The 20,323-nt window shown below is 38.8% G+C and overlaps 1 protein-coding gene across 1 annotated transcript in view; it reads left to right on the top strand.

The window, feature by feature from the left end:
• Nucleotides 1-2,838: 2,838 nt before the first annotated feature.
• The window catches only part of LOC103517560 (mycosubtilin synthase subunit C-like), a 40,042-nt gene continuing 22,557 nt past the window's right edge, over nt 2,839-20,323 (top strand). The window contains exon 1 of the mRNA XM_026829604.1: nt 2,839-3,021. Within this exon, the coding sequence (XP_026685405.1) occupies nt 2,980-3,021 (42 nt within the window). The 5' untranslated portion in view covers nt 2,839-2,979. The remainder of the gene's footprint in view (nt 3,022-20,323) is intronic.

Genomic DNA, 20,323 nt, shown 5'->3' with positions numbered 1-20,323 from the left:
CTTAAAAAAAAAAAAAAAAAAAAAAAAAAAAAAAAAAAAGATATTGGTGGTGGTATTCCGGTGGTAGACGGATTGGGTGGTTAGGCCTCCCGAGGGCGCCGGATCGTCTTCATGGCTTGACGTTCGGGCTCCTTCTGAGTCCTCATTCTTCATCTCATTTCTAGGCAGCGCAGCGGGGAGATAAGAACTCGATTAGAATAAAAACTTACCACCAAAAATTTTGGTCGATTACATTACTTTCCGTCCTATAGGATAAGGCGATAAGGAAAGTAAAAAGGTCTCCTTCGGGCCCCTCAAAAGAGCCGAGTGTGCACTATATTAGGTACCAAAGTCCAAAGCGTGTCCTCAAGGGCATTCTACTTGTACATAAATAAAGTAATTATGAAGATCTGCTGTCAGTAAATGTGCAAAGATCTCGGAAATACAAACACACCCTTTAAAACCACCAGAAGAATCTGGTACTATATAATCTAAGGCACATACCTAATAGTCCTAATACGCCTATGTACTGGTACCATACGAGATACCTACCTATATATTGTGCCTACCTTTAAGTACATAAGTATTACATTACGTAGGTACATAATTCTTATATGCCTATCTAACTAAAGGGCCGTTCCCACTTGTCGTGAGTTTCATCCGATTTTTTTCCGAATGTTCCTATAGGCAATGTAATTAAATGAGACTGCTCACTACACACTGCACGATTTTTTTCCGAACAACACAAAATGTGCTTATAGGCAATGTAATTTAAATGAGAGTGTTCCAATTTCACACGACACGATTTTTTTTTTCCGGACAGGTGTGAACGGGCCTTTACAGTACTTTGGCAATATGCATAAAATATGCACCAGTTTATTTATTTTTAAATCGACATTTACATTTGTTCGCGCGAATGTGCTCGAACGACCCAAGAGTTATTAATGTTAGATATTATTGCTAATTATTCTTCTTCCTCGTATACCTAATTTATTACCTATTACCTATGAATATTTAGATATTCCGTTTTATTACATAAGTAATGTAGAATTGTAGATCATAAATAGAGGAAGTAAATGAACATTGAATCATTGATTTAAGTAAATTAGATAGCGGTTCAGCTTAATTGAAGCTTTAATGAGGGATAATCATGGATTTTCCCAGCACAGGGGCGCCATTACAATGTAGGTAACAACGGGACATCCGTTTCAAATCCTGACTAAAAAGTGAGGCATAAAAGCCAGATAAATTAATTCGACGAAAGAGTAAGGCAAAGAAGTCCCCTATTATTGAGCTAACTTCTGCGCCTCTCAGGGGGGAAAACAATTAGAATACAAAGGACCAGAAGTATCAGAATAAATAAGTACTTATGCGCGCGCACCAGTCAAGGTAGTTAATTAAGCGAATTAATCTCATCATCTCTGCAATCAGGAGAACAGCATGTAATTTAATTCAATGAATGGACGAGCATGATTGCTCAATATTTTGCATGATTGCTCAATATTTTGGTTAACCCTTTGTGATCTAATTGGACTGTCCCGGCCAATTCGGGACGTTTGGCAAGCCTAGCTAAATAGGCCATTCTTTTCTAGGCGTCTCGTTCGAAAGAAAATTCAATTCAAGTTGATTTGACAGTCCTTCGAACTAAACACATTCTGGGTTATTTCCTAATCTGGCAAGAACTAAATTTCTTCTTCTTCTTCTTCTTCTTCTTCTTCTTCTTCTTCTTCTTGTCCTCACCCTTCTTCTTCTCCTCCTCCTTATTTTTCTTCTCTCCTATCTTGTTTTTGAGATTAGAGATAGCGGATCAACATTTCTCTAGGAATTCGGTTCGCTTGTATAAGACGAAGAAGATTTTCACTTTTCCCGTGTTCAAATGGAGTCGCACTTCGCATTCAATCTTTCTTAACTTAGCTCCATACACAAAAAAGCCCACTCTTAAGCTTAGGTGTAGGGACAAACAGCCCTAAAGGATGGGTTAAGCCTATACGAATCTACTCTCTGTTTAAAGTCCCCCAGCCAGACTATGCATACCACACCACTAGTTATTATTGTTATTCGCGATCTTGCCTCCACTACAGCTTTGTAACCTGATGCTCTGGCTTGCATAGAGGGGGTGTGTTTACGGGTTACCCTTGAATGGAAAAAGCTGAGTGGTCGATTCATCTTAGATCGGTCAAATTGGTTTTAAATCAACACAGATTCTTCAAGCGTTTGTTCTTTATCGATAGAGAGAGTTTAAACCGATTCTTAGACCGATTTGTCTACAAGATATTATTTGTGTCACTACATTTTTCATTTTTCCTGAGGGGTTTTTAACTTTTTACTTAGTTATATTCCTTCTCATTCCACTCTTCAAACCAATTTGTCTACAAGATCTTATTTTGTGTCATTACATTTTTCATTTTTCCTAAGGGGTTTGATTATTTTTATTCAGTCTTTGGTTTCATTGCCATTTTATGAGATTCATATTTTTGTTTGTTAAATTTATTGTCATAGTTGTTTTAACTTTCGATTGTGTTGGATATATTTGATCTTGGTACCTATTGTTGATTGCGGTCGCGATTGTTTTGGCAAATTCTTTACGACTTTTGATTTCGTGAACTTTTGTACTTTTCTTTTTCAATCGCTTTTACTTTTTTTAAGCTTTTTTTTTAAGTCTTTTGATTTCACATTATCTTTCTTTTTTTCCACTAGCTTCTGTTTTTGCAACTTTTTTTTTTTTTTTTACTTTGTTTTTTCAAGATTTTGTTTGTATTTTTCTCTCTTCTTTTAAAACTTGTTTATTTATTTTTAGCATCTAGAATTTCAGACTGTTTACACGACAGAAGGGGGGACGTAAGTGTTTTTTTGCAAGAACGTCTCCCTAGATTCCAATTCCCCCCTTTTTTCCTTGGGAATTTAGTGACTTTTTTGGGCTGTGGCCCTTTTTTTCCTTGTTTTATTGGAACATTTTTTGTGCTTGCGGTTGACTTTTTGGTGTAAAAACCCAAGTCCAAAATGGAGCGGGTATTGGAATTTGTGTGCACCACCAACATTAAGGTAAGAAAAACCATTTTTCTCCAATTTCTGCTCATTTTTCGTATATTTATCGCTCTTCTGTTTTTCGTCAATTTCGTGTTCTCGTTTTTTTTCTTTTCCTTCTCCCATCACTTTTCCTTTTTCTCCTTCTTTGTCTACTCTTGATTTTTTTCCTCTTCTACTCCCTCTCCATTGTCTTCTTCTTTTTTATTCCTCTTATCTTCCGTCTTCTTTTTCTCCTCTTCTCCTTTTTGTGTTCTCCTACAACTGCTCCTCCTTGTTTTTTTTCATCCTCTCCTTTTTACCTCTTTCATATTTTCTCTTCCTCTTCTCTGTTTCTCATTTTCCTTCTTTAACTCCTTTTTACTTTTTATTCTTTTTCATTTCTCCTAGGCCTAGGATCACCCCTAATTAACCCATTAAAAGTCCGATGACCCACCAGTGTCCTTTCACCACTTCCAATTGGAATCATAACACACAGACGACCCTCCAAATAAAATAATAGGTTAATAAGTACCTTCGAGTATCCACCCATTTTACCGTGTCATTAACATTAACTTCTTCAAGTTTTATAGGTCGACGGAACCAGAGTTTTTTTTATGTCATTGCATAATAAATTTAATGACTATAATTTGTATTGTAGTGACTGGCGGTGGAAAATCTTTTTGCTATTCAGGGTCTGACTAAAGTTTTAAAAGCCAGCCTAGTTAGCTTGGTTGGTAGAGCGTCTGCCTTGTAAGCGCTAGGCCGCGGGTTCGATTTCGGAGGAGGATTTTATCCTGATGGGATAAGGTTCGTTCTCGGAACGATGAACTTAATAATGATGATAATGATAATAATGATAGTAATAGTAATAATAATGAGAATAATATAGAATTATAGATGAATACAAAGTGTGTCTAGTAGCACTGTAAATTTATTTTGTTTTGAGAATTTTCATTTGTTTATGTTTCAGTCCTCTAGGAAAGCTGGGTGCTACTTCAAAGACTGTCTGGGGTGACTCGTCAGCCCCATTACCCTCCACTGGGATGAGCTCCAATGATCTCTGGGGACCTCCCAAGCCCCGTGGTCCCCCACCTGGTATGATGGGAGGAGGAGGTAAACCTCCTAGCAATGGCTGGATGGTCAGACCAAACGGAGGAGGTGGCGGCAATACATGGGGAACATCTCAACCTCAGGGAGGATGGTCCGGTACCTGGGTCCTGCTCAAGAATCTGACTCCACAGGTAAAATTCTTAGTAGACCTTGTTGTTGTTGTAGCGGCTTTAGCTTTCGCCGAATGGCGATAGCAGATTAAAGAAAAGATGTCTTTTTGTATCTGCTATACACCGGGGTGATGGTCTCTAGCTCTATATATACTAGTAAATCTGTTCTAGAACAGGTAACATCGTAACTTCAACTGTTTTCTTGATTTAGGTTCCTCTTCTCCATCTCTCACGATCTTTTGCTTCGTCCTTTATTTCTTCAAATGTCCTTCCTTTCAATATGTCCGTCAGCATTCTGAATTTCTTCCTTCCTCTCGATCTCGTTCCTTCAATTCTTCCTTCCATGATTCTTCTCTGTATACAGTCTCTTCTTAAAATATGCCCCAGCCAGCTTCTTTTTCTCTTCTTTATTGTTCTCAGAATGGTCCTTTCTTCTCCAACTCTTCTCAACACTTCTTCATTTCTCACCTTGTCTGACCACTTGATATTCTCAATTCTTCTCCACAGCCACATCTCAAAACTCTCTAAATATGTTTCTTCTTTCTTCCTCATCGTCCATGTCTCGCATCCATACAGCACCACACTCCAGATGTAACATTTCGCAAATCTCTTCCTTAGCTTCATGGGTATTCTCCTTGCGGTCAGTAGGTCTTGTACTTTCATGAATGATGTTTTACCCATGGCTATCCTGCTTCTTATTTCCTGTGTGCAACTTCCATTCGAATAAATCATTCCTCCCAGGTACTTGAAATTCTCCACTTCTTCTAGTTTCTCTCCATCTAGTGTTACATTCATTCTTCTTTCAGTTCCTATTCTCATCACTTTTGTTTTGCTCACGTTGATCTTCATGGGCGCCATTAAGGAGCATTAATTATTATTTTAAATGTTCTCATTCATTTCTAAATGGTAGGTATCTTTGAGATACATTTATGGGAGTACGCGCTAACAAAGCAAACACAGAAGTCAGAATGTAAGAAAGGCGAAGTGCATATCTATCTTCAGGTGGCGATGAATTTTCTGACAATGTGACATAATAATATATATCATTATTATTTAATGTTTAATTTCATTTGGGTGCTAAGGAGCATTGTAACAACTCAACGGAGGGCTTGTCTTCCCGAATTCAAAGGCAAAAGGATGATATTTGCTTAACAGGACACAAAACTATCTCATATTTCGATTTTCATCAAAATCGGAAACGAAAATTTTGCCATCATCATACCTACTCAATCGCATGTGTGATGAACTGACACCCCCATTCCTGTATTCACTGCTGGGAGACATAATTGGGAATATTGGGATACTGGGAAATATCATTTACACTTTTCGCATTTATAAATAATGTTGAATTTATTTTGCCAGCCTAGTTAGCTTGGTTGGTAGAGCGTCTGCCTTGTAAGCGCTAGGCCGCAGGTTCGATTCCCGCCCGGGGCGGATTTTATCCTCATGGGATAATGTTCGTTCTCGGAACGGCTGGCTTTCTCTTATCCTGTCTTCCTTCTCTCTTCGATTCGAAATTTCGATCCGGCAGGGAATGGATCCCGCAACCTAGTGCCTACAAAGCAGACGCGCTACCTTGAAAATTTGAGGCTGGCTAACTGGGAGTTTTGACATCTCCACTAATACAAAGGCAAAAGGATGATATTTGCTTAACAGGACACAAAACTATCTCATATTTCGATTTTCATCAAAATCGGAAACGAAAATTTTGCCGGCCATATCTGGGTATCAGCCATTTCGAGAACGAACCTTATCTGTTTAGGATAAAGTTCGATCCGGCAGGGAAGCGATCCCGCAACCTAGTGCTTACAAAGCAGACGCGCTACCTTGAAAATTTGAGGCTGGCTAACTTGGAGTTTTGACATCTCCACTAATATTATGTTTCATTGAGGGTGGGTACAAGGTATATTGACATCTCCACCAATTTGAAATATTCTATTCAAGGTTTTAGCGCCTTGGCCACCTTGAATTTATTTTTATATTTACCACGGGATGGACATACTACGACACAGACCACACGAGTCTACGGTAGCACTTGTTTCATGGCTACGAAATAAAAGTGGCGCGGCGGTGGAACACTCATCTTTTTTCTTTCTTTCTTTTTTTAAGGACTTTATAGAGATTGAAAAAGATTGTGACTGGATTGAAAGTGGTATTTTTTTCCGCCTAGGTAGGTATCTAAATTCTCGCCTGTCCGATGTTAACAAGATGCAAAGCTCGTCTCACTACCTTGTACCATCACGGATCACGGCAAGGTCGTCGGTAGCACTTGTTTCATGGCTACGAAATAAAAGTGGCGCGGCGGTGGAACACATCTTTTTTCTTTCTTTTTTAATGGACTTTATAGAGATTGAAAAAGATTGTGACTGGATTGAAAGTGGTATTCGGTAGCACTTGTTTCATGGCTACGAAATAAAAGTGGCGCGGCGGTGGAACACATCTTTTTTCTTTCTTTTTTAATGGACTTTATAGAAATTGAAAAAGATTGCGACTGGATTGAAAGTGGTATTTTTTTTCCGCCTAGGCAGGTATCTAAATTCTCGCCTGTCCGATGTTAACAAGATGCAAAGCTCGTCTCTCTACCTTGTATCATCACAGCAAGGTCGCAAGGATTGCGTTATTCGGTACATTCACCCATGATAATGATGATAGTTATGATAATAATAAATGATAGTAATGATAATCATGATAGTAATAAAGAGTCTTGCTAGTTGTGGCAGTAATGATGATACATAGAATAATAGTAATGTTAGTTATGATAATATAATCGTAGTAGTGATAGCGTGGTAGTAAACATAGTTATCAATATAAATATAGACAGAATGTTATAGTTATGATAGTAATAGTAAAAAAAAACATGATAGTAATGATAATACTATAGTAGTATGATAGTAAACAAATGATAGTTATGATAATAATAAATGATAGTAATGATAATCATGATAGTAATAAATAGTCTTGCTAGTTGTGGTAGTAATGATGATACATAGAATAATAGTAATGTTAGTTATGATAATATAGTCGTGGTAGTGATAGCGTGGTAGTACCTAAACATAGTTATCATTATAAATATAGACAGAATGTTATAGTTATGATAGTAATAGTAAAAAGAAAAAAAATCATGGTAGTAATACGATAGTAAATATAATGATCAATAGAAATGATAGATATCTTCATCTTCAAGATCACTAGGTAACCTATAATATCTCCTATCAATGCAGAGTAGGTAAATAAAACATGAACAATAGGATGTGTAAGGGCCGGTTTTAGTAGACAGGTAGACGCCGTTTTTAAGGTGTGTCCAAACATAGTCGACCGGCCGTCGATCGACGAGAAGAAACTATGTTGTCGAGGCAGTGTGGACGGTTCAGTCGACCTCGATTGATGGCCGGTCGACTTTCTGTGGACACACCTCAAGTTTCAAAGCTAGAATGTTGCTTTTAAAGAAAAGAGGTTTGATAGAGGGAACTGTAACGGTCCCAAAGCGAAGAGAGAAGGAAGACGGGATAGGAGAAAGCCAGCCGTTCAGAGAACGAATCTTATTTCTTTCGAATAAAATCCGCCAAGGCGGGAATCGAACCCGCGACCTAGCGCTTACAAGGCAGACGCTTTACCCTCCAAGCTAACTAGGCTGGCAATGTGGTAATATATCATTTTCTCTGCACCTATCTACAAACAACAGGGTACCTTGTTTAGACTGCTTGGGGTAAAGGGACTTTTCGGTCCTATTCGGGCAGGATAAACAAGGTACCTATATTTTATTCTATTCTATATAGTTCACATACGAGTACAGTACTTCTACCTACTTTTGTTCTTCACTTAATATACCTATTTTCACTTATGTATTGTACCTGTACTACAGTACTTTGTACCTATTTGTATTATGCTATTTATGCTGGAACGAACATTATCCCATCAGGATAAAATCCGCCCCGGGCGGGAATCGAACCCGCGGCCTAGTGCTTACAAGGCAGATGCGCTACCAACTCAGCTAACTAGGCTGGCAGATCTAAGGTCTATCAGACCGTAGAGGCTCCTTTTCCGAGTTTTACAGTTCACTGAAACCCTAATATTGAAGCCAATCCTCAAGAGCTTGAAGTGCCACTTTGTAAGTTAGTGTGTAAATCTATATCTTAGAAAGTTTCTTGGTGTAAATCGATATTGGTGTCTACATAAGTGGCTATTAATAAGACCCAACACGATTTAACACATTTTTTTTTAATCGAATAACACTTCAATTAGCATACAGATGGCACACGGAAAGAATGATGTGAGGCCAGGTTGAAATTCCTGCGAAACTTGGACATTTTTCTCGTAGGTATCGAACGCGGACCTTTCACTTCCGAGGATAGGTAGAGGCGTCTTGGTATTTATGAGGTCCTCCAGGCGAAATATGGAATAGCTGCTTGGGACGATATCGTTGCGAAATATGGATTAGCTACTTGGGACGATATCGTTGCGAAATATGGATTTGGATTATTTATACAGGGCGGAATAGAATATACCCTGTTTATCCTGCCAGCAGAATGAGACTGAAAAGTCCCTCAACTCCCGCAGTCTAAACAAGGGTAGATAAATTTTCATCCAAAGAAGCAGTAGTAGAAGCTTGACCCATCCTTTAGGGCTGTTCGCCCCTACACCTAAGCCTCGGAGTGGGCTTTTTGGGTGCGAAAAGAGGCAATGTGCCACTTTGTAAGTTAGTGTGTAAATCTATATCTTAGAAAGTTTCTTGGTGTAAATCGATATTGGTGTCTACATAAGTGGCTATTAGTAAGACCCAACACGATTTAACACATTTTTTTAATCGACACAACACTTCAATTAGCATACAGATGGCACACGGAAAGAATGATGTGAGGCCAGGTTGAAATTCCTGCGAAACTTGGAAATTTTTCTCGTCAGGGTCGATCTGCACCTTCCTCAATCGGAAAAAGTAGGAAGAGGAGGAGGGGAGTAAATAAATAAATAAATAGGAGGCTGATGGTTGACATTCCTGCGAAACTTGGAAATTTTTCTCGTCAGGGTCGATCTGCACCTTCCTCAATCGGAAAAAGTAGGAAGAGGAGGAGGAGGAGGAGGAGGAAGAGGAGGAGGAGGCTGATTGAGAGAACAAGAAGAAGAAGAAGAAGAAGAAGAAGAAGAAGAAGAAGAAGAAGAAGAAGAAGAAGGTATTGGTTTAAAGGATTTGATTAAAAAGATACTGTAGTAATAGAAAGTAATAACATAGGTACCTACTTACTCGTAGGTACAAAAATACATCGAGTCTAATGAACAGAAATGGTTAACATTCCAATTAAACCAGGATTTTCCCATAAAGGTTCGAAATCTCACGTTTCCCTTCCTCAATCAGAAGACAAAAGGAAGGTCTTGAGTATTGATTTAAATGATGTGATCTATAATATTGTAAACATGTACCTACATATCTACCTATTACAAAAGGTAGCCATAGGTAAACAGGAATAGCGAATGATTTCGAACAAAATAAAGACCAAGACTGTTAAAAATGATTCAAACTAAACCAGGATTTTCCGCTAATTGTAAGTAGTTTGATTGAAAGGCTTAGAAGACAAATGGAAGGTCTTGAGTATTGATTTAAATGATGTGATTTATAATATTGTAAACATGTACCTACATATATTATCTACCTATTACAAAAGGTAAATAGGAATAGCGAATGATTTCAAACAAAATAAAGACCAAGACTGTTAAAAATGATTCAAACTAAACCAGGATTTTCCGCTAAGGGCAGGAATTGTAAGCAGTTTGATTGAAAGGCTCAAATGATTTGATTAAAAAGATCATAAATATAATGAACAAATATAAGGGCAAGATAGTTGAAATTCCAACTGTTTCCCTATAAGGGTAAATAACAAGAGTATTAAGCCCAATTATTTACGTTTTCCATTGCTCAACGTTTAATTACAGCGATTACACTGATGGAATTGATGGAAACAAAGCCTTTAACTTCCTCAATCAGAACAAAAGAAGGGGTTGGACTTGGATTTAATGTACATAATGAGAAAATTATTCGCAATCCAGATTTCATTAATGAGAAAATTACTGCAAACTGGTTCAAATTCCAGCAAAATCTGGATTGCGATCGTGATTCGACAAGATTTTCCAGTTCTCCAACCAGAAGAAATGTCAGAAGAGCTACCGTCTATGAGGTACCCTTCAACAAGGACTTTTAATAGACCCCAACCAGAAGAAATGTCAGAAGACCTACCGTCCATGAGGTACCCTTCAACAAGGACTTTTAATAGACCTAGAAATGCCATAAATCATGCCATATCGCTTCTGTTTCCATTGGACAAACCCCATTTGCCGCTCATTTCCCCTGAATTTCTAGTCCTGGCCATCTGGCCGTTCTCATCTTGTTAAGCCCTAATGTGAAACCTTTAGATAGTGTCCACTGTTAGCGCTAATTGTCGGACAACTAACTTCATACGTGTAAAATTGCGGAGCCTTTTCCATTGGACAAACCCCATTTGCCGCTCATTTCCCCTGAATTTCTAGTCCTGGCCATCTGGCCGTTCTCATCTTGTTAAGCCCTAATATGAAACCTTTAGATAGTGTCCACTGATAGCGCTAATTGTCGGACAATTAACTTCATACGTGTAAAATTGCGGAGCCTAATAGACAAACCCAATCTCTGCGGATCTGTCTTAGTACGTGTAAAACTGCACAGTCCTTGATGAGAGGAAAGAACATTATTCCTGGCCATTTCTCTACTGATATTTCAGCGTTACTTTGATGATTTGTAGTTGATATAACTTGATACCTTACCTGGTGAAGAATCTCCGGAATGTCCTTGTTACGTGCATCGTTTACAGAAGTCAGGGCTGTTATTAGAGAAAAGATTTAGAGCCAAATTTCGAAGTAGCTGAGACTGCTCTAATGCCAGCCACTCATATTCAGACCGACTGATAAACCTAGATCTAAGTTTTTCTTAAAAAAAAAGAGGTTTGACAGAGGGAACTGTAACTGCTTAGGTCTTATCCCCCCCCCATGGGAACGGCCGGCCCTGAATCGATGTTTAATGTGATTAGGTTTAATGAGTATTGAACCGGACTGGGGGAGTAGGTAATTAGGGTGCCACTTTGTAAGTTAGTGTGTAAATCTATATCTCAGAAAGTCTCTTGGTGTAAATCGATATTGGTGTCTACATAAGTGGCTATTAATAAGACCCAACACGATTTAACACATTTTTTCAATCGAACAACACTTCAATTAGCATACAGACGGCACACGGAAAGAATGATGTGAGGCCAGGTTGACTTGATTTTTACTCTTTTAATATGGGGTGGACGAAAATGTGGAGCATTGTGAAAATGAATGACGTGAAAAATGACGAAAATCTGGAGACGAAAACGTGCTTTCCCAACTGTAGGTATCCCCTTCAAGAAAATCCTGGATATGAACCTCCTAACCTGTGTATGTGGCCCGCGAAGTACCTGCCATTGTAGCATGGTGGCCCGCATACACATGGAAGTTGGGAATCCCTGATAGCCGAATGATATCATAGGGATATTCAATGACAATATTCAACATTATTGTGATCAATGGATTCATAAACTCTAAGAAGTTAAGAAATTTGACACGTTGTACAAGTAGTGTGCCAGATTGGCCTTGGCGATTGCGTTCGAGAAATTTACGATGAAGTAACCTGGGGTCATGGTTTGTTTTTTAAATTCAGCACAAGTTCAACTTCCTAACACCAAACCTTCTGTTTTTACACGGGCTTAGGACCGTCACCTGATAGAGCTAGCTCTCCTCGGTGGCTGACGTCAGTGATTCAAGTCAGTCAAGGTTAGATGTTTTATTTGTGATCACTCCCCAAGTATCGAACGCGGACCTTTCACTTCCGAGGATAGGTAGACGGTAGAGGCGTCTTGGTATTTATGAGGTCCTCCAGGCGAAATATGGAATAGCTACTTGGGACGATATCGTTGCGAAATATGGATTTGCATTATTTATACAGGGTAGAATAGAATATACCCTGTTTATCCTGCCAGCAGAATGAGACTGAAAAGTCCCTCAACTCCCGCAGTCTAAACAAGGGTAGAGATAAATTTTCATCCAAAGAAGCAGTCGTAGAAGCTGAACCCATCCTTTAGGGCTGTTCGCCCCTACACCTAAGCCTCGGAGTAGACTTTTTGGGTGCGAAAAGAGGCAACGCGAAATATGGATTTGGATGATTTATACAGGGTAGAATAGAATAGAATACACCCTGTTTATCCTGCCAGCAGGATGAGACTGAAAAGTCCCTCAACTCCCGCAGTCTAAACAAGGGTAGATAAATTTTCATCCAAAGAGGCAGTACTAGAAGCTTGACCCATCCTTTAGGGCTGTTCGCCCCTACACCTAATAAGCCTCGGAGTGGGCTTTTTGGGTGCGAAAAGAGGCAATCGCTTTAGTGTCATGAGGACGTTGCACTCTGGAAAGATTTTGGCAGAAGTGTTCTGTTTTTATAAAAATAAAAATTCAATTTCGGTGCGAAGGACATCAAAATGTTAAAGCACCTACATTAAAAAAAAATCAATTCCAACAGAATCATTCAACTTCTTTCAAGACCCCAAGGAGTCCAAACTAACCATTAAATTTTCTTGAATATGTTTAACAATTTTGATCAAAATCGGACGAACCCTTTGAGATTAATCTCGTCTTAATACACCACAGAGACAAGAGAATGCACCAATGGCACCTGTAGATCGCAGGTCCGAATGATACACCACCGATGATTGCATCAGTTAATGACGGGTCCCAACTTTGGGCGTTGTTAGTATCCGGATCTAATTTCTTCTTCGGTCTGACCCACCCTTTATGAGTCTACCTACTCTTTTCCGGGTCACCCACACTTTGCCGAAATCTTTAGATCAAATCGGGTTTTTTCCTTATGAATGATACACCACCGATGATTGCATCAGTTAATGACGGGTCCCAACTTTGGGCGTTGTTAGTATCCGGATCTAATTTCTTCTTCGGTTTGACCCACCCTTTAAGAGTCTACTCTTTTCCGGGTCATCCACACTTTGCCGAAATCTTTAGATCAAATCAGCCATTGTAGAATAACATCGGGCTTTTTCCTTATATTCTTTTTTACCCTGTATATATAATTCCTCTAATTTTTTTTCCGATCCACCCTTGTCTGCGACTGTGTCGAAATATTTAAATCGATTACCTAAATCGGCAATTAAATGATAAAATCGTGGTTTTTCCTTATTCTTTTCACCCTTAATAGCAACCTAGAACGTTCTTCCTACCTAATTTGTCTGGAAAAATGTTGGACAAGGTCTTTTATTTATAAAAAGTAAATATTTATGTCGTTGAAATTTGTTTGGAACGCCCGAAATATTGAAGAAGTCAGAAAAACAGGTTTCCCATAAATCTTTCGCCTGTTTCTGTGATGAATGTCATCATCATATTTGGCAGTTATGACGAGTTTTGGACTAATTGACCAATTCCTCGGAGTCCTGACAAGTTTTAAACTAATTGACTGATTCTAATTCTTCCTGGACTTTTTGTACCGTTGTTACGAAGCTACTGTTTTTCCTGCCAATTTGGCCTTGGGTGGAAACTTCGCCGATGAAAATTTGAGCCTTAGACCAGCCACTCACTATCAGGTTGACCTGACAGGTACACCTGATCAGGTCCGCCTGATACCTGATGAGCAAACATAGCCAGTATTCTTCAGCACACTCTTTGGAGTCAAATATTCCTTGGAATATCTTGTATGTTCCAGGGTTTTCTTTTATCTACGAAGTAAGTCTAGGTTGTACTGGTTTTAGGTACCTAGCTCGGAGTCCTGACAAGTTTTAAACTAATTGACTGATTCTAATTCTTCCTGGACTTTTTGTACCGTTGTTACGAAGCTACTGTTTTTCTGCCAATTTCTCCTTGGGTGGAAACTTCGCCGATGAAAATTTGAGCCTTAGACCAGCCACTCACTATCAGGTTGACCTGACAGGTACACCTGATCAGGTCCGCCTGATACCTGATGAGCACACATAGCTAGTATTCTTCAGCACACTCTTTGGAGTCAAATATTCCTTGGAATATCTTGTATGTTCCAGGGTTTTCTTTTATCTACGAAGTAAGTCTAGGCTGTACTGGTATTAGGTACCTATATTTATGTCTGTTTGAGACAAATTTAATGCCACATTCTCTTGTTTTGAACTTGCTCGGAGTCCTGACAAGTTTTAAACTAATTGACTGATTCTAATTCTTCCTGGACTTTTTGTACCGTTGTTACGAAGCTACTGTTTTTCCTGCCAATTTGGCCTTGGGTGGAAACTTCGCCGATGAAAATTTGAGCCTTAGACCAGCCACTCACTATCAGGTTGACCTCACAGATACACCTGATCAGGTCCGCCTGATACCTGATGAGCACATATAGCCAGTATTCTTCAGTACACTCTTTGGAGTCAAATATTCCTTGGACTATCTTGTATGTTCCAGGGTTTTCTTTTATCTACGAAGTATTTATGTCTGTTTGAGGCAAATAAAATTAAATGCCACATTCTCTTGTTTTGAACTTAGAACAAATTATACTCGGTCAATTATTTTAATTACTTATTCACTTATTTCTTATCTATGAGCATATTTATCCGATCAATTCAATTAATATTTATTTTGTTATTTATACGCATAATATTTATTAGGTACCTAAATTGTGCCAACAAATAACAAAAACTAGTCTCCCTGAAAGTTTTCCTTTATTATTTAATGTTATTTTTTTTTAACATGGTTATTTATTAGTGTGCCAAATTTGACTCTGTTAATTATTTTAATTACTTATTCACTTATTTCTTATCTATGAGCATATTTATCCGATCAATTCAATTAATATTTATTTTGTTATTTATACATATATATTTATTACCTAAATTGTGCCAACAAAAACTAGTCTCCCTGAAAGTTTTTCTTAATATTTTAATATTATTTTTTCTTTTTAACATAGTTATTTATTAGTGTGCCAAATTTGACTCAAAGAAAAATTGAACCAAGTAGGGGGTACCATTTCGTGTTGCTTCCAGTTGGTTTACTTCTGTCAAAGTGTTGATTGTAAATCATTTTGATTTAGTAGGCATGTTATATTATAGTTCAGTCTGGTTTTTGTTCGAGTCATGGCCAAGATAATCAGGATCGAGTAAGCCTATAGGAAGCATAGGTACCCGGTAATCCAAGAACTAGATCAACTACTGGAGCTTATGGAAATGATGGAACGTATACTCGGCTGCGAACATTTCGGGACAGGTTGCAGTGGAATGTAGCTAATAGGGAATGTAAATGTCGAACGGTGATTAATGTGAGGAGATGGAAAGGCTGATTCACACTGTCCGATTCAAGAGGGAAATACCTACTACAGTGAAGATGTGAATTAAGGAGCGCGGTAGCCCTACGCCCCATCGGAAAGGCTGATTCACACTGTCCGATTCAAGAGGGAAATACCTACTACAGTGAAGATGTGAATTAAGGAGCGCGGTAGCCCTACGCCCCGCCATGTCAAGAAAGTTTGACCGCGCTACTAGAGAAATTATAAGCCACAGAAGAAGTAATCGTTTTCAGGTACTTGTACCTATTTCTGTTGAATTGGCAGTAAGGTCCGTCGCACATTCTATATTGGAAGCGTAGTCGAAGGTATAGCAATAGAGTCTGGTGGAGGGGCTTTGTTCATCGACCTGTCCTATAGGATAGAACGATATTGGTTATGTATGTATAGAAAGTTTGACCGCGCTACTAGTCGGGAATTAAAACCGAGACCTCCAGAGTGGAAGCCCGCTGTACCTCAGCCCACTCGATCTTTGAACTTGCTTTACTAGTTTTCTAGTTTGTAGTGTGCTGTGTGACATCTGTGTAGGCAGGGAACTAGTTATTTATAACTCAGCCACGTGTGATGAATCTTTTTCTGAACGTGTCATGAGCCTGTGCCGAATTTTTTGCACGTCAGTGTAAATATAGACCGTACTTTAAGTAAATGTAAATATGCCGGTATGATAATCTTGGCCTTAGGCTTATCATGCGTAGGAAATTCTATCCTAGGTTTAAAATAAATAAAGATACCCATTATATTCTAAGATTTAATAAAGATATTCTTTGTTGTCCCTAGAAGGTATCTATTTTGAACATGTCAGATATCGATTTTAACATGGTGGATATCTATTCTAAACAAGATTTCAAATATTGTGATAAGCCGTGGGTTCGAACCTCTGGGGAAAACATTACTTTTCGTCGCACAGGATAAGGAAAGTAAAAAAAGTCAATAGAAGACACAAGCCAAAATCAGGTGACTAATGTTTCTCCGGTATACCTGCTTTTTCTAAGAATATTTGTTTCGCCATACCGGGCACCCTAGTTAGCTTGTTCAATAGCGCGTCTGCCTTGTAAGCGCTAGGCCGCGGGTTCAATTAACACGCGGGGCGGATTTTATCCTGAACAGATAAGGTTCGTTCTCGGAACGGCTGACTTTCTCCTATCCTGTCCTTCTCATCTCTTCAATTCCGGGACGATAAGACCTTAGCAATTAAAGTCCCCTCTGTCAAATCTCTCTTTGAAAAGAAAAAAAGGAAATAAAATCACCTTTTGCTAAACTCACAGAAAAAGAAAATGAGTAGCTATGACATGTAAATGCGCATAGCGACCGGTGCCAGCATGGTAGGTAAACATTGGATGATAGGATTATTGAGATATCGGGGGAAAAAAAAAATCCTACAATGCTGCAGTGAGCATCAAAGTTGTGACATAATAACACAAAGAAATTGCATTTACTCCAATGGCCGGGTCCACAGAGTAAGTTTATATGTAGGTACTCGATTTAAGTTCAACTCTCAGATTAAGCATTGGCTCTCGGATTAAGATTGGCTAAAGTTTTTTTTTATCAACCAATCAGGTTTGCTTAAACGGAGTTTAAAATCAAATTAATTAAAATTAAACTCACTTTGAGTTTCCGGCCATAAATAATCCGCCATACCTACAAAGGTACTTGGAACTTGTAATTACAACTGCATCTCCTTGACGCTATTGGAGTTGTATCATCGGGCTTGATTTTTGCTCTTTTAATATGGGGTGGACGAAAATGTGGAGCATTGTGAAAATGAATGACGTGAAAAATGACGAAAATATGGAGACGAAAATGTGCTTTCCCAACTGTAGGTATCCCCTTCAAGAAAATCCTGGAAATGAGCCTCCTAACCTGTGTATGTGGCCCGCGAAGCACCTGCCATTGTAGCATGTGGCCCGCATACACATGGAAGTTGGGAATCCCTGATAGACGAATGATATCATAGGGATATTCAATGACAATATTCAACATTACTGTGATCAATGGATTCATAAACTCTAAGAAGTTAAGAAATTTGACACGTTGTACAAGTAGTGTGCCAGATAATAATAATAAAAATAAATCTGGCAAATCTAGCTGGGAGGGAAAAAATCTACTATCAATGCATCAAAAAATTATGACATCCTACTTCGCTTTACACTAAAATTTCGCCTACTGCGCTATAATTTCTTTTTTTAACCCCCAAACCGCACAAAATTGATGTTTGGTAGTATACCAAAAGAAAATTGAGGTGTCAGGTGGTACGCAGTAACGCAGTACTCGAAAGTTTGGGAACCCCTGCACTAAATAGCTGGGACTAATCAACCATTTAATTGGTTTCAAATTTATTCGACTTCATTAAATTTAGAAGTCTTTATTTTATCGACCGAGTCAACTTTGGCCTTCACAAAAATTTGACTAGTGGGTTGTAGACATTGGACTCAGGTGTCGGATTTACATGGGTGTATCGTATATCTAACGCCGGCCTCACGCTCAGACGGTCTGACAGACCTGGGTCTCAAGCTTTTGCCACCACACACGTTCAGACAGTATGACAGACCCAGGTCTATCAAACCGTCCAACCTAGACCGTGGCGTGGTCTCACAGACCGATTGTGAGAGTGTCGATTTCATTGATTTACCTATAGAGATTTGTAGAGAACCTCTCTACATTCTGTATTTCTCGAGGATATTCCAGTATTATTTTTAAAGATTTCGACAATTCCCTGTTTTTCTCGAGAAACTTCGACTGTTAAGCGATTCTCAGGGTCGTTTACATGGTGAAAGGAGAACGAAAAACGACACAAAAACCGATCCAATGAAATGACGGATTCAGATTCAATTCAGGTGATGGTTCCAGATTTCCGGTTTCAGAAAACCGCTAGCGGTTCCAGTATTATTTTTAAAGATTTCGGATTTGACAATTCCCCGTTTTTCTCAAGAAACTTCGACTGTTAAGCGATTCTCAGGGTCGTTTACATGGTGAAAGGAAAACGAAGAACGACACAAAAACCGTTCCAATGACAGATTCCGATTCAATTCAGGCGATGGTTCCAGATTTCCGGTTTCAGAAAACCGCTAGCGGCGGAAACCGGTGATCATTGATTTACCTATAGAGATTTGTAGAGAACCTCTCTACATTCTGTATTTCTCGAGGATATTCCAGTATTATTTTTAAAGATTTCGACAATTCCCTGTTTTTCTCAAGAAACTTCGACTGTTAAGCGATTCTCAGGGTCGTTTACATGGTGAAAGGAAAACGAAGAACGACACAAAAACCGTTCCAATGACAGATTCCGATTCAATTCAGGCGATGGTTCCAGATTTCAGGTTTCAGAAAACCGCTAGCGGCGGAAACCGGTGGCCTTGGCGATTGCGTTCGAGAAATTTACGATGAAGTAACCTGGGGTCATGGTTTGTTTTTTAAATTCAGCACAAGTTCAACTTCCCAACACCAAACCTTCTGTTTTTACACGGGCTCAGGACCGTCACCTGATACAGCTAGCTCTCCTCGGTGGCTGACGTTAACACACCCACCCACACACATCACACACCAACCACACACCACCCACCACACACACACCCACCACACACATGGCTGACGTTAAACATCTATCAAACTTTGCATTTACTTCGTTTGATCAACAAAAGTAGATGAGAAAACACTTGCTTATTCTGACGGATGAGGTTCGTTCTCGGAACGGCTGGCTTTCTCCTATCCTGTCTTCCTCTCTTCGATTTCGGAACGATAACACCTTAGCAGTTACAGGTCTCTCTGTTAAACCTCTTGAAAGAAGAAAATACTTGATACGAATCCAAGAGTTCCCTCTAGGCCTCTATCAAACCTCTTTAAAGAGGAAAATACTTCAATGAACCGTTTCTTCCTTGATTATCACCGAGGTCATCAGATAGAACATCGAGATTTTTACCATTGCTTTTCCTTAAAAATCTTATATGTTATTCATTATCGTTACCAATCCAATATATAAGACCTTCTTTAGAGTGCGAAAGTAAAGGGACTATTCAGTCCTATGCTGACGGAATAATAAACAAGGTATATTCTATTCTATTCTTCAATCGCACCATCACCATCCATCACTTCCCATTCTTCAATCGTACTATCACGATGTTCACCATCCAACCCATCCATCACTTTGGTCACGACCATCAACATAATTACCGATCATCATTGTCATCAACATAATTGAGGAGGTACTTTTCAAAACCTCACATGTCACATTTTTTCGAAATTGAGATTATTGTTGAAAAATGGCCGCAATAACAATCTGAATTGGTTTAAAAAATCACCGAGGTCATCAGATAGAACATCGAGATTTTTACCATTGCTTTTCCTTAAAAATCTTATATGTTATTCATTATCGTTACCAATCAAATATATAAGACCTTGTTTAGACTGCGAAAGTATAGCGACTATTCAGCTCTATGCTGGCAGAATAATAAACAAGGTATGTATATTCTTCAATCGCACCATCACCATCCATCACTTCCCATTCTTCAATCTTACTATCACTATGTTCACCATCCAACCCATCCATCACTTTGGTCACGACTCACCGAGGTCATCAGATAGAACATCGAGATTTTTACCATTGCTTTTCCTTAAAAATCTTATATGTTATTCATTATCGTTACCAATCCTATATATAAGACCTTGTTTAGACTGCGAAAGTAAAGGGACTATTCAGCCCTATGCTGACAGAATAATAAACAAGGTATATTCTATTCTATTCTTCAATCGCACCATCACCATCCGTCACTTCCCATTCTTCAATCGTACT

Source organism: Diaphorina citri, unplaced genomic scaffold, assembly GCF_000475195.1.
Source record: "Diaphorina citri unplaced genomic scaffold, Diaci psyllid genome assembly version 1.1 scaffold1889, whole genome shotgun sequence".
Lineage (NCBI taxonomy): Eukaryota > Metazoa > Arthropoda > Insecta > Hemiptera > Psyllidae > Diaphorina > Diaphorina citri.
This window is presented reverse-complemented; position numbering and strand designations above follow the sequence as displayed.